The 15442-nt window shown below is 41.6% G+C and overlaps 1 protein-coding gene across 1 annotated transcript; it reads right to left on the reverse strand.

Moving 5' to 3' along the window:
• Positions 1-1439: 1439 nt before the first annotated feature.
• Positions 1440-13766, reverse strand: sf3b2 (splicing factor 3b, subunit 2). The gene is made up of 22 exons (XM_047820214.1): positions 13359-13766; positions 12654-12700; positions 12200-12259; positions 11854-12033; positions 11408-11470; positions 11153-11282; positions 10141-10244; positions 9846-9954; positions 9669-9757; positions 8244-8435; positions 8009-8128; positions 7836-7916; positions 7515-7742; positions 6535-6684; positions 6307-6396; positions 5700-5807; positions 5233-5340; positions 4557-4699; positions 4313-4414; positions 3709-3808; positions 2958-3161; positions 1440-2219 (listed from the first exon to the last, which is right to left on the reverse strand). Exons 1-22 carry the CDS (start codon positions 13462-13464, stop codon positions 2148-2150), a joined length of 2586 nt encoding a protein of 861 aa, XP_047676170.1. The 5' UTR covers positions 13465-13766; the 3' UTR covers positions 1440-2147.
• Between the last annotated feature and the right edge of the window lie 1676 nt (positions 13767-15442).

Genomic DNA, 15442 nt, shown 5'->3' on the forward strand with positions numbered 1-15442 from the left:
TTCCACTATATAGGTAGGTGTTTGAAACTCCTTGTACAACGTTCATTTACTTTCTATTTAATTTTTTTCTCTCCACCATTTCTTGGAAAATTGTTAGAATTTGTGGTTATTTTGGTTTATTTTCTGTGGAGCAGTTTGTCACGTTGCTGCCTCACAGCTCCGAGGCTTGTGGTTCGATCCTGACTTTGGGTTACTGTCTGTGTGGAGTTTCTGTGCATCTCATGTTTCATCCACCTCCACAGAACATATGCCACTATGTTGTCTAGCTAAGATAAATTGCCTCATGTGTATGATTTTGTCCTGATTAACTATCCTCACATCCAGAGCGTATTCTCGGATCCTCCATGACTCTGATCGGGTTAAAGCGGTTACTGAAAAGTGAGCGAGTGGTTTGTGCAGTAACTATAAGACACCCTGTAATTGGATTAAGCATTAGAGTAGGGCAACAAGGACTACCGTAGCATGATATAATCTGAAGCTGGTGTTTGAGGATGATGCTGTATTGAAAGGACAGTCACATGAGGACGGAATTCTTTATAGAAAAATGTATCCTCTGGCATCTGGGTAGAGTCCCGTCTAAGCACTTAAGACCTCATCCAACAGACAGCTATTTTTCCATGCCTGGTGTTCATCAGAAAAGAGTGAAAGCGTGTGGAGTGTTTGCTCTGGTAGTCATCACGCCGTAGAGTTTACACAAGGAATGAGGTGTTTATTCAGTCAATCCGACTCACACACAAAGCTTATAACAGCAATAAAGGTAAAAGCAGCATGCTCCATAGAGGTGTGAGGTGCAATCGAAAAAGAAAGGCTGGGGTTGTTCCTCAAGAACAATGCACATTCATGAGCGCATTTACTACATTTGATCTTCTCTTTATATGACACAGAGGATTAATTCCTGTTTTATGAACATGAATGGCTGCCAGGAGGCACTCTGTACGCTGCACGGAGCAAGTAAAAAGAGAAGAGAAAGCGTGCTGACAGCTGGGCCGAAAAAAAAATGGCTGCAGCCACTTAACTCGATCAAAGAACAAACTGGAGATGAAGTCCTGCACTGCTACACAAAGCTGCATTATGGATCCTGTCCAGTGCAGAGCCAGGGGACTTACTGATGCAAGTGTGTATATGTGTGTGTACATAGCCAGAGGTTAAGTGCGTTTGTGTATGTGCATGCAAGTGAATGTGTACTTAAGTCAGGCGGCCTGTGCTTGTATGTGTGTGAGACACCAAGTCAGTTAAGTAGGTCAAGCTGAACCCCAGGCGTCAGGTGACTCGAGCACCAATTACAGCAATTTGTTGCCCCCCCTGCTGGCATAATCGCGTTACTACAGCTGACAGCACAGCACTTACACTACATTAATTTGTACGTTTGTGGTATTCACTTAGAGCGATTTACAGAAAGATGCGTTAACAGAAACAAGGACTAACAACAGAAGCAGAGACACATTCTATCTCTCTTTAATAAAATACAAACTTAGCAATTTGCACTGATTCCTCTGACCGATCTTATGATGCATGTGGTCTGAGGTTTCTTTAGTTCCTAAGCTCCCATTAAAAACGGCTTACTATCATGGTTTCATGTCCGGTCTGTAAATGACAGTAAAAGAAAAACAAGTTTGGAGGAAAGCAGAGATTTTTGACACATAACCAACAAAGCTGATATAAAGTCAGACACACAATAAACAAATCAAACAAACTCTCAGCTTTTCAGGTGTTAATTCACGTTTAAATATTTTTTGTGTTTAAATCGTTGCCTTTTTTAAACTGCTAAAACTTTTAATCCGAATTGAATAAAGAAAAATAAACAACGCTTTAGAGTTTACGCCCTCAAACGACAAGTGACTTCCTTTATCCTGCATGTAGATTTTAATCTCTGACCCAAATGGCAATCCACCACAGTACACATTTTCCTCTAAAGTAAAAGTGATAAACAACCATTTGTGAAATCTTTAAATTGTCTGCTGAAGCAGAAACATCAGTCCAAAAATAAACAAAATGACAGATTTATATTTTATTTACAAAAGACGGTGAACATGAAAAACTGCTTGATCAGCTCACAGAGAGGCCTTTATTTCTACAGAGCTGACTTTAAAAAAAAAAAAAAAAAAAAGACGGTTTTGATTATTCGTGGTCTCACGCTCGTCTCCTCTTTAAAACTTGAACTCTTTGTATTTCTTGGCTCCAGCACGAGTGTCCTGTGGTTGGCCTTTTCTCTTCTTTTGCTGCCGGACAAACACAAACAGGGCAGTGAATATAAAGAAGGAAGAAGTGAGTGATGTATTATAGCACATGCAGAGCTCCATGTCTTATTCCGTCAGTAAGTATCTGTATGAGCTTAAACCCTTTAAGGACAATATGGACACTTTAAGGACAATATTTAAAAAACATACACATTTATGCATATACATTATTTCTCCTTCTATATTTTCATATAGTTTTCTTATATAATTTTCTTATATAGTTTATATTTTTTATTATTTTACTATTTATTTATGCATGCATGCTTTTAAAAACTTTCATACTTTTTATTCTAATACCAGACAGTTGCATAAAGTATTTCACTGCATGTCGTACTCTGTATGTATGTGACAAATAAAATTAGATTTGATATAAAACCCGGTCACTTTGCTGCATTTGTTTTGACTATTTCAGGTTAATATTTGTAACAGCCCTAAAATAAATGTGTTTTAAAATGCTTACCCACTTGGTGATTGTTTAGATAGTCATGGTAACAGAACCTGCATGCTAAACTAGCTAGAGGCTTATGACTGAATTTTTTGGGTTGAATTTTGATTACGAGGCAAACAGGTTTTGAAGCCGCATGCTCTGCCTCATTCATATAGTCTTAGATATTTTATTTTAAATGCATCTGACGCAAATCTGCATTTTAATGCACACATTTCTCTGTAAATACTGAGGAGGGTGTCGACGTGGACGTGAATTTGAAGCTGTAGTGGTACCTTCTGTTTGGCGGCGTGTTCGGCCACCATGTCGCTGAAGTCCTCCTTCTCCACCTGAGCCTGCTGCTCGCGCACATGCTCCTCGTACTTCTGCGTCATGGCCATCGGGTCGAGCTCCAGCTCCTCTGGGGCCAGAGCCACCTCCACTCCCTGGGAGTCTCCGCCCAAGCCGGTCACCCCGGCCACCTTCCGTGCTGCTCCCGCCTGAAGGAAGAGAGAAAAACGAGTGAGAGATGGCAAAAGTGTTGGATAATGAACAGATGTGGGTGGAAAGTGTTTAAAAATAGGTTTATTAGTATGCACACTGACACAATGCTGCACTCCTTAATCGCCTCAGTCATTTACAGTGTAAACAAGGCCCGAGCTGAAACGCTGGAGTCTGATTTCTATTTAATAGAGTTCGGGGCTCACAGATGAGCAGGAGGCGAGATTACAGCATGGCATAACTGAGAATTAACGATCCCTTCTGAGGACTAAAGCCTGGATTCAGCAAAGCCTGCACAATTCACAGTTGACGCAAACAACCCGACTGAGTAAAGCGATGTTCCTTGTTTCCTCTCAAACACACACTTTTATACAGTCACAGCCTGCAATGTTAGGGTTTAAAGAAACAGCCAATGAGGTGTTAATAGGAACAACTAATGTTCTCTGTTAATGGGGCATCAGAAACAGCTGCCTTATAAGGTCAAATATTCCAGACATCACATCGTAAGTGTAATGAACTTTGTGCTCGTCTTTTAGTTGCACTCACCGCAGACATTTCGTAGATGTGTGTGGACGCCATCATGGCTGATCCCACAGGGCCTGTTCGCCTCTCTGGCAGCACTGTGAACAACTGTGGAGTTTCGTTTCTGTTCGTTCACACACACACACACACACACACACACACACACACACACACACACACACACACACACACACACACACACACACAAACACACAAACACACAAACACACACAAACACACACAAACACACACAAACACACACAAACACACACAAACACACACACACAGAGTTACTACACTGTGCACATTAAAATGTTTCATCATTAAAGCTTGTATTTGGAAAATGTAAGTCAACAGCTGAATTTAATGAACAGATCTTTCTAGAAGCAGTATGGCTGTATGGGCGGAGCCACATATTCTAATGAGCAGTCTTGGGACACTTTCCCACAAAACACTTCTATTATTACAGTTAAACTGATCTTTTTTTGCTTGTCTGCCATTTGGTTTAGTTTACTGAACATAAATATTCATTCAAGCACCGAGAGTCTGGCTTTTACAAACCGGACATGTTGACTTACAATCACTGTACAAAATGACCTAAAGCTGAGAGACACACAGAGACACATACCCGTCCATCGCCTCTTCGATCTTCTTCTTCCTGAGCTCAATCAGTTCTGGAGTCTCCATGCCAGCAGGAACCGAGGAGAAGCCACCAGGGGTGATTAAGCCGCTGAGACACAGACCGAGACAGAGAGAGACAGAGAGAGAGAGAAAGAGAGATCAGTTTAGGCTTCACATCTCATGTGCTTAAACATCTTTATTACATCATGCAGCAGAATCAAAAATGGCTTAAATAAGTAAATCAGTGTTACCTGTCGGCAGGCGTGAAGAAACCCGACTCGTCTGGTTTGTCCTCGTCGCTCTCCTCCTCTTCCTCTTCTTCTGAAGACTCTTCGTCTGATGGTTCGAGTTCACCCCATGGGGTTCGGTCCACTTCCTCCTCCTCGGCTTTGGCCTGATTACAAATGTTCATTTGTTGTTTAGAAGTTAGTCTTTCTCCCCACCCAGTTCACAGTATATGCTATCAAAGCTGAGAAAAATACACATTACAAAATACCCCTGAGTTGCGTCATGTAAAATTTATTACACTTTACTTTCAGATATTCGTTTTATTTAAATAAAAAATTAAAAAAGAAAAAAAAAAATGGAGAAAAACAACTGGTTTAGTGACTTATCGTTAAATAGCATAACATTTAATCTAAGAACTAGCTGGAACAAACTGTTACCATGAAAAGAAAACAAAAATCAACTATTAAAAAATACACAATAAAACACAACACATTATTCTGTCTGCAAACGACTGTGTTATCAGTGGCTTGTACAATAAAATGACACCGACATACAGAATTAATGCTCCTGCTAATGGAAGTAATTAGAAGCTAATTAATATTTCAATGCACACAGACACGTCGTCGCTTCCATCCCAACAGCTTAAAGCACTTGTGTGTTGCAGTGTGTGTGTGTGTGTGTGTGTGTGGGGATTCTCACCTGGAAGTCTACAGCGTTGGTTCCGAACACGTCTCCGTAAAGAGGTTTTCCGGTCTCGTCTACAGGAGGTTTCCCCCATCCTCCGGCGTGATATCCAAACGAGCAGTTCTGTGTTAGAAAGATTTGAACACGTTACTTGAGATTTCTCTAATTTCTGTTCGACACATTTTGAAGCATGTTCTTACTCAACAGCCTACTGACATTTATGTCTCTAAATTCCCACAAGCACTAGACTCGATTATCTACTCATACATTCCTAAAAAGAAACAAATAAACAAATCCCAACATGGTCTACAGCACAGGTTTCTGTGGCCTGTTGTATCCTGTATATCTGAGTGTTTTTCCACATCAACTCAAGATCAATTTAAGTTAAGGAGGTGTTTCAGCTGTCGGACTGGGAATTTGTGGTTCATTGAAACCATGACCAAAAAAAAAAACTCTTCTGGATGCAGTTGCCCCACACTCACCTCAGGAATGGGGGCGTTGAGGCCGGGGATCTTCAGATTGGGGTAGGAGGGAGGAGGACCGTATCTCTGCATGGCAATAAGCCACGGAGGAGGAACCTTATGGGAATTCTACAGAGGAAGAAAGAGGAACATTTTGTTATTTCACAACTTTGCTGTGCCAGAAATGTACTTCAAAAGTATGACAAGAGTCAGTTAACATCGACATGCACGTAGACACTACCGGGGGTGTGTGTGTGTGTGTGGTAGAACAATCAGTACTCCACATTTACAGCACCCTCTGCTGGACAGAATGCACTACAGAATTCAGATGAACAGGAAGGATGAAGGAGATGAAAGATGTTATCTGTTTCCTCCCCCCTTCTCCTAAGGACATATTGGCACCAAACCCAATCTCAGTGTTTATTCACTTGTTAACTGGAACATCTCTACATAACTGCACTCGATCTTGCACTCTTCCTTTATCTCTTATTCAAATATGAGCGGTTCTGCTGCTGTATGAGCACCTCACTGGTGTAGAAACAGGTTTTTGTTCCTTAAAGATTTCCTTAACAAGTGCAAGAGGGATGTAAACACTGTGTGAACTAGATAAAGATAAAGATGAACTCACAGGGCCAGTGGGCATGCCCAGAGCGATCCTCAGCTCGTCTGACAGATCTCCGGGCTTCTTCTCTTTCAGACGTGTCTCAAACTCCTTACCCTGTAAAATGCAGAACCAGGAGTCATGCAAAGGCATAAAGAAGTAAAAGGAGAAAGAGAGAGAGAGACACACACCATATACACTTCCTCTGGTTAGTGCTACACCAACATTAAAACATGAGACAAACGATTATATTACCTCGTAGTACAGATCTCCGTGGATGGTGAGCTTGGGCTTGATCTGCCACTTGAAGAAGGCGTCGTGGAGCTTCTGGTAGTCGATGTCAATCTTGCCCATCTTTGGGCGAACTTTCTCGCGCATTTTTGTCTTCATGGTTTTAGCATCCTCCTGTCGAAAGGAGAGAAACATTAAGCTTCTACTGCATGAAGACGTCATTTACAAGAACTCTGAACAGAAACTTTCCTTTCTTTCCCCTGCAGATTCTCTTCAAATGCACAGTGAAGGATTTTACACTGGATTGGGTCCAGAATTTAACTCCCAACTAATAGCGATATAAATAGAGGTAGCACAGCACCGTGTGACGCTGCAGAAACAAACTAACATCGTGTCTCAAATCGCACACTTGTGTACTATTCTAGTCAGTTATAGAGCTCCAGCACCAAACAGTTTCCTTACTGATTAGCGTCCGAATGTAAATATCCTCTTATAACCTTTAAATGTCTGAAAACATCTGTTTTGAGGAGCGGTTTTCTAAAATGATAAAAAGATTTGAAGTTTTAGGATGTTTAAAACAAATAGCTGCCGATTACACCGAATTAAACTGGAGCTTTTTGTTAAAGGGCTGAAATCATCTCCACACTAAACAAGTAAAACCTACCAGCACAATCATCATCATCTACAACGATGCCTTTTACCTGGCGTAGAATTTGACTTGATGGATAAAATTGTCCTGAAAGCTGCTCGTTAGTGGAATTAGTCAGACTTTGGTGGAGTACACCATCACCTACATGTGATGGTGGAACTGTTCGATTCTCTAAATTATAGAAATGTCTGGGCTGCTTAAATGATCCAGAACATAAGACAGATATAGATGTTTAAGACCCTACAAGGAACAATGAATAAAATCACCTGCAGACTGTTTAGCTTCTTTCCCCCTCACTGCTACATTGTAATGTTATTAAATACAGAAGGATTACGAATGTGCACGAGTTGTTCACCTTCTCCTGCAGGGCTTCTCTCATCTCCTGGATGCCGGTGCGTTTGATGAACTCGGGCAGCTCGAAGGGTGGCTTCTCGATACCCCTCTTCCCCTGCAGGTACTTCCTCTTGAAGCACCAGTGGCGAGGCACAGGGACGGTGTTCCTCGTGGCCTTCAGGTGCACCAGCAGCTTGGGTTCCTGTGCCGTCACGTCGTGCATCTCCACCACGTCCGGCCGCGCCACCAACTAGCGAAGGATAGTTTCCAAAATTCATATTTGTCCATAGATATATACGCATGTGTGTGCGTGTGTGTGCGTGTGTGTGTGTGCGTGTGAAACCTGTTTGAGCTCAGCTACAGTCAGTCTGTTCATCCTTCTCAGCTTCTTCTTGGAAAGTTTGGGCACGTCCGGTTTAGCTTCCTGTGGGAACACGAAGAGACGGAGATATTTATATATGAAACGTAGAATATACCGGAATACACTGGAGCGCTCCAGGTACAAGGACACGTCACCTCGTCACTGTCGTCGCTGTCTTTCTTCTCCTCTAAAAATTTCTTCTTATACGAGGTGATTTCCTGCTTCTCCGTCTTCTCCGGCTCCTTCTCCTTCTCTTTCTTCAGCTCATCTGTCAACTGGGGGACGCAGCAGAAATACAATAAGTAAGAAAAAAAACAACCCTCTCACAAGAACACGTCAGTTATGTGGAGAGTTTCTGTGCTCTTCTCACGGTTGACGATGTAAACTTACCTTAAACGCTTCAAAGATCCTCTTAAAGAAAATGTAGTTGGGGTCGTAGATCTCCGGCTCCTCCGTGACGTACTCGATCTCTACTTCAGGATCTTTCTCTTTCTCAGCATTGTTCTTATTTGCCTCCGCTTGCTCGTTCTTCTCTTGATTCTTCTTCTTCTTCTTCTTCCGGTTCCTGCGTCTGCGGCTTTTCTGAAAGTCACATCGATATGCTTCAAAATCAGCTTGTGTTCGTGCGCTGTTCGTGTTTCTAAGCCCATCCTCATTAGTGACGTTCATAGACAACACTGTAATCTTGTCCAAACCCAATTAGCCAACAGGAGTCAATTCATTTTTCTAACAGCAGCAACATTGTTCTTATAGTAACGCTTGAAACTTGAATAGCATGAAAGACTACAGCTTCCCACATAATAAACAGATTTTCAAACAAGTGACTAAATGCTGATAAGGCCAAGATTTTTTGGAAGTCTCTGGTGTCGATGCTTTGTAACGGTCACAAGCTGCATCATCTTCTTTCGTCTTTTCCCTTCAGGGGTCGCCTCAGCGAATCATCTCTCTCTCCACCCATCCCTATCTTCTGCATCCTCAACCCTTGCACCCACTAGCTTCATATCCTCATTAATTACATGCATATATCTCCTCTTTGCCTCCTGCCAGGCAGCTCCATGCACAACATTCTCCTACCAATATACTTACTCTCCCTCCTCTAAACATGTCCAAACCATCTTAAACTGTAAGTGAAAGTGACGCGACATACGGCTAAGTACGGTGACCCCATACTCAGAATTCGTTCTCTGCATTTGACCCATCCAAAGTGCACACACACAGCAGTGAACACACACACACACACACACCGTGAACACACACCCGGAGCAGTGGGCAGCCATTTATGCTGCAGCGCCCGGGGAGCAGTTGGGGGGTTCGGTGCCTTGCTCAAGGGCACCTCAGTCGTGGCCAGCCCGAGACTCGAACCCACAACCTTAGGGTTACGAGTCAGACTCTCTAACCATTAGGCTTGCCCCAATAATCTATAATGTCTTATTAAATTCAACAGAGGGGTTTTAAGAGAAAGCCTATTTATTCCTTTATTCTTTTTCTCTGTTAAATCTTTCTAACATGTCATGTATTATTTTTAAAGTCCTACTCTAATCTAAAGTTCCTTTTCTTTTAAATTTTTTCAACAATTCAATCAACAAGTTACATTTACAAGTCAGCAGAATGAATAAGGTTATTAGTATAATCCCATTTTCCCATACAAAAGCTTTATTCTCCTGAGGCGTTTTCAAATAAAGGAACTTAAATCTAGCTTAATTCCTTTACAAGCCAATTAGCAGTGCAGCGCTGATGAACGCATTTTCTTAACTTAAAAATAAATAAATAAATAAATAAATAAACAAACACCCTCACACATCAAATTAAACTCACATCTTTTTTAGAGAGGGTGCCTTCCTCTTCATCATCCGAGTATAGACGAGAGCTCATGTCCATGTCGGCCGCATCGTTGTCTTCGTCTTCTAAAAACACAAGAATAAAACCCACAGCCTGTTAAACGTTGCTGCAGAAAACAAGCTGAAGATGATGTCCTTCTCACTGTGTTCTGACCTGTAGGAGCGATAATGAGCTGCTCCTGTCTGATCTCCTTCAGCTGCAGGATCTTCTCCAGAGCCTGAGGGATTTTCGGCCCGATCCCCATATCGTCGTTCGGCCACGCCTGCTCGCACAACACACGCAAGGGATAAAATAGTTTTTACATCAAGGTCATCGCTATTTACTAGGCATTAAAGACACAGTACACTCGTAAAATCCCATAATGCACTGCACTGGCACCTGGGGCAGACACAGAACGCACTGGTGTGGTCACCAAACCGTTTCTGTTTAGTGTGAGAGAAGTTCCTACCTCTCTTAAATCCTCGCCAGGTGGAGGTGGAACTCTCTGTCTCTGACTGTTCTGTGCCACCATGGAAACGCCCGGAGGGGGTGGGCCGCTGGTCGTCAAGGCTACTACAAGAGGAAAGGTTGAGATGCGCAAACACGGAGATGAATAAATGAAATTTTTAAAAGGAATTCATTGCTCAAACTGAGGAAAACGAGAAAGTTTCACAACAAAATCAAGTTTATAGCATCAGTCTGTTCTGAAGCATTCTGCATGACCCTCACTATAATTATATCCCCTGCTTCATATCTACAAGTACTGCATTATCAGGACTGTCAGTCATTACATCATCTGTATACATTACACACACTACTGCTGCTGTATATTGTACAAAAAGCATCATATTATTTGCACTCCCACACTTTGTGTACATAACTGATCGTTTATATTCTATATTCATATTTCATACTCATTCGGTCTATATTGTCTGCATTGTCTTGTATATTTTGTACATTATTGTGTTATTTATGTTTGTACTTTTGAGAGTCACAAACAGCTGGAACCAAATTCCTTGTGTGTGTCAACACACTTGGCCAATAAACCTGATTCTGATTTTTTTGTCCATCTACAAAAAACTGAGAAATTGTTAAGGAGAAATCTGCAATGTAAGTCGCCGCTCTGCTGTTATTAAACTGAACCGAATCATCGGATTGGTCTTGAACCGAATCCCATCAGCTCAGTGGTGAACTGAAGTTTATTGGACCGTTACTTTTTTATTATGTTTGTATTGTATTGTTCACTCTGTGTAGAACTTTGTGTCATATCTGATATGGATCACAGAACATCGTTCGGCAGGTTTTAAGGGAAATGGTTTTGTTTCAAAATGCAAAACTGTTTAAAATAGTTAGCATAAGAACTGAGACACTGTCTAAATTGCACCCCAATCTATACACACAATCGATGAACTGAACTAACACAGGATGTGTCATAAAAGCTACCCTATATCTGCTAAAATGTGGAGTGTAGGAACAGTTACCTCTCAACGGAGGAATGGGTGGCAGCAGGTTGGGTGCAGTTCCTGGTTCCGGAGCCCGGGTGCCTGGTGGCCCTGTCTGCTGCAGCTTGACCAGCTCCTGTTGCCTCTCGTGCTCCAGCAGCTGTGCAGCCTGGAGGTAAAAAAACAAGGGGAAGCTTAGTGAAGAACTGTCTCAGAGAGCACCGAACTAAAATCTGTGTATGTAAATAAAGTCATTATAGTGTTCATGCTGCGCCTCAGGCTCTGATCTCTTACTCTCTTCTGTTGCTCGAGAAGCTCCTGCTCCTTTAGCTGCTCCTCCATCCCTCTGGAATCTCCCTGAAAACCAACAAACATCCAATTCACCTTCCACAAAATAACATGGCTCAGACTTAGAAAACAATATTGAACTGACAAAATCATGATCAATTCAGTGTATTTATTTTTAGATTTATGTATCATTGCCTGTGACCAAAAGGGTTCCTTATAGAAATCAGCATCAGTTTATATGCTGAAAATTATATTTTACTGTTACTTGATTAAAACTAAACACAGACACGATATTTTAGACATATTTCCCACCACAAAAGACAATCTCGGTCTTTATCCCAAGACATAAATCTCTCACTGATTCATGACTATCATAGTCCATACCTGTTATTCTACTTAAAATAGATCTATTTAAGCACAAGCCTAGCAGTCACAGTCTCACAGTCTCATACCTGACCAGCTCTCTGGGCCATCTTCTGCGGGTCGTCCTGTGACATGCCCGATGAGACTCCAGGCGGCTCCATGCTCATGCGTATGCCAGGTGGAGGTCCTCCCATTATGCCCATGGCCTGCAGCATGCCAGGGGGCAGAGGCATGGAAGGCATCGGTGGCATGGGTGGCAAACCTGACATCTAACACAGGGAGAGAATTTGCATGACACAAATAATACTCCTGCTTGAGCACGGTACCATAAACAAAAAAACTAAATCCGCATCTCAAACGATGCACTACACACTACGCATTCACAGCCTGTAAGTTACCTGTCTTACAACAGCCTGAACCACACGAGAGCCTTACCGTTGTCATGGACTTTTCATCGCCACTTGACAAGCTGGGTTTAGTTATCATCACACCAGTCTGACGGGGAGAAAATAAAATCACAATCTAAAAGACTGTCGCTATTAACAGTAACTCAAGCCCGTGTGTGTGCGCGTGTGGTATCAGAAAGGTCTTTATTGCCAGGGATGTTTTCACATACGAGGAATTTGTTCTAGTACAGTGCCTTGGGTCACAATAACACCTCAGATACATTTTACAATCCAATGATAGCTAAACCACAACAATGTGATTTTGTACTTATGTACTTACACCTTTATTATTATTTTTCTCATGTTAATTTTCTCCTTTTAGTTTCTCACACACGTACAACTCATATTTAGACATACAGAGGCTAAATCCTTTATTATTTGATGTCAAACTTGCAGTGTATCAAATATATTTCTGTATGAAGTAAAGCTTTCTGAAATGTTACCTGCATCATGTAGGATTTCAGTCTGTCTATTAACTCTTCTCTCGGGCCTAGAGAAAGAACAGAACACAGGGCATTTTCAGCGTTTATACACGTATATATTTTTAATAAACCCTCCAGTATAAGTGAACACATCAGACACGAAATTGAGTTGAATGTTTGATTAAACATGTTACCGAAAGATTGAGTAAATGACCCAGTAGCTCTGTAGCTCAGCATTAGCTTTTTCCCATGTTTGCTATTTACAAATATGGCGGACAGCGTCATTCATTTACATCAGATTCAGGCTTCATTATTAATGAAACAATACTTTAAATTGGTGAATGGTGTAAACTGCAGATGCAGCCAAAGTATTTTGTGATGAGACACAATTATTAAGTAACACAAAACTGCAGCTGTTTTGTTAGTTCAAGCTGATGCTAACGCTGATGCTAACGCTGATGCTAACGCTGATGCTAACGCTGATGCTAACGCTGATGCTAACGCTGATGCTAACGCTGATGCTAACGCTGATGCTAACGCTGATGCTAACGCTGATGCTAACGCTGATGCTAACGCTGATGCTAACGCTGATGCTAACGCTGATGCTAACGCTGATGCTAACGCTGATGCTAACGCTCCTGTATGTGGTGCAGCTTGACGTTAGCAACGCTAGCTAACCGCTGTGCTAACGCCTGAGTTGAATTTAGATTAGCACGTTTTTCTCACCCATAACCGGCAATCCGATCTCCGCCAGTTTGGCGTGTAACTCGCGGACGCTCCATGAATTGAGGTCCGAGTTAGAGTCTGTTCCCGGAACGCCATCAGCAGCCATCTTTCCTTTCTCTCTCTCTCTCTCTCTGCCTCACACACACACAACAACACACACCGCGCTGCACAAACCTGGCGCAGGGGATTGTGGGAACTTCGTCATACGTCCAACTAACGTCACCGACGAGAATAAAAGTCCTCTTCGGAAATGTGAATTTGTTTTGTTTATAGAATAATAAAAAAATCACCTAATGGATGACTGTTGTAAAGATATTTAGCGATACAGCTACTGAAATATCAGAAACAGATTTTTAAAATGACCAATCAACAAATATCTCCTAAGGTTAATGAAATAGATCAATTGCCTTTTGTAACCTTTTTTAAAATTCAGTACATTTTCAATTTTCTTAATGAATACAGTTAACTGTTAAAGTGTATTATTTACATAAATTAACATTTAATGAATTCACATGTTTCATACAGGCTAAAAGTTAAGTGGTTATGCTGATGATGTGGTATGTTTAAGTGTGTGTGTGTGTGTGTGTGTGTGTGTGTGTGTGTGTGTGTGTGTGTGTGTGTGTGTGTGTGTGTGTGTGTTTGTGTGTGTTGGGGTGGAGGTACGTTTTCACATGCGAGGAATTTATTTTAGTGACAGAAGCTCCACAGTGTAACAGGATGACATACAATATAGACAAATTCATTCATTTATTCATTCATTTTCTACTGCTTATCCGAACTACCTCGGGTCACGGGGAGCCTGTGCCTATCTCAGGCGTCATCGGGCATCAAGGCACGATACACCCTGGACGGAGTGACAACCCATCGCAGGGCACACACACTCTCATTCACTCACACACTACGGACAATTTTCCAGAGATGCCTATAGACAAATTGTATGTACAAGTGTACAAGTGTGAAATGTGCAATTGAAGTATACATATTATGGGTTTTAAGTAAGCACAGACTTATATCCAAAGCAACTTACATTACCTCATCCTTTTATACACCTGAGGGTTAAGAGCCTTGCTTAGTGGTCAAACAGTGGTTTTGGTGAACACCTTAACCACTAGGCTACCAAACACACACACACACACACACACACACACACACACACACACACACACACACACACACACACACACACACACACACACACACACACACACACAGAGAGAGAGAGAGTCATCAGCAGACGAAGAAGAAATTGTGGTTGTAATTATTTGTTATTAGACTTTATCCTTATATCATGTATGGATTATGATTAACAAACAATATAATAAATGCTGTATTTAAAACAGGATATTTGTAGTTAAAGGATTTGAGGAGCTAAAGTCTGACTGAAATCTCTAAGACAGTGCACTACTACTCATTACACTACTACTACCACTACACAGTAACTACTGCTCACTGCACACTGTTTATTTGTTATTGCTGAGTACTGAAAATCAAAATCACCTTATTAACTGCCCTTTTATCTGCACTATTTAATGATGTGTAATTCTTTTTCAGTCACAACTTTAATGGCAAAGTCCAGCAGGATTCCAAAAGTCCACAGGGGTTGCAAATAAGGTTTTTCTCTGGGGAAAGGCAAAGAGAGGGTGTGTTTTATAGCCAAAATCTCAGGTTTGTCCATATTGCCTACTGAGGGAATTCACAGTAGTTATTATTACAGCTGTGAAGCTTCCATCTTATATTGACAGACCAGGAACTTAAAACACCGTTTGGCAACATATCCAAGTAGGACACTGCGTCTTCAACATGCACATGGGAATTGTGTTTTGGAATCTTCAGAATGCCTACAAATCCCTCCCAAATCAGATCACTCTCCCATCCTGTTCCTACCTGCATACAGACAGAAGCTGAAACAGGACACACCCTCCCTCAGCATCATGAAAAATTTTTACCCCTGTACAATAGAGAGCATTCTGACTGGCTGCATCAGCTGGTACAGGAGCATCACTTAACTACAGAACTCTGTAGAGAGTCGTACAGACATCGTACAAACACATTGAAAAAAGTCAGAAAGAACAAGTTGTTGAATT

Source organism: Tachysurus fulvidraco, chromosome 1 (assembly GCF_022655615.1).
Source record: "Tachysurus fulvidraco isolate hzauxx_2018 chromosome 1, HZAU_PFXX_2.0, whole genome shotgun sequence".
NCBI lineage: Eukaryota > Metazoa > Chordata > Actinopteri > Siluriformes > Bagridae > Tachysurus > Tachysurus fulvidraco.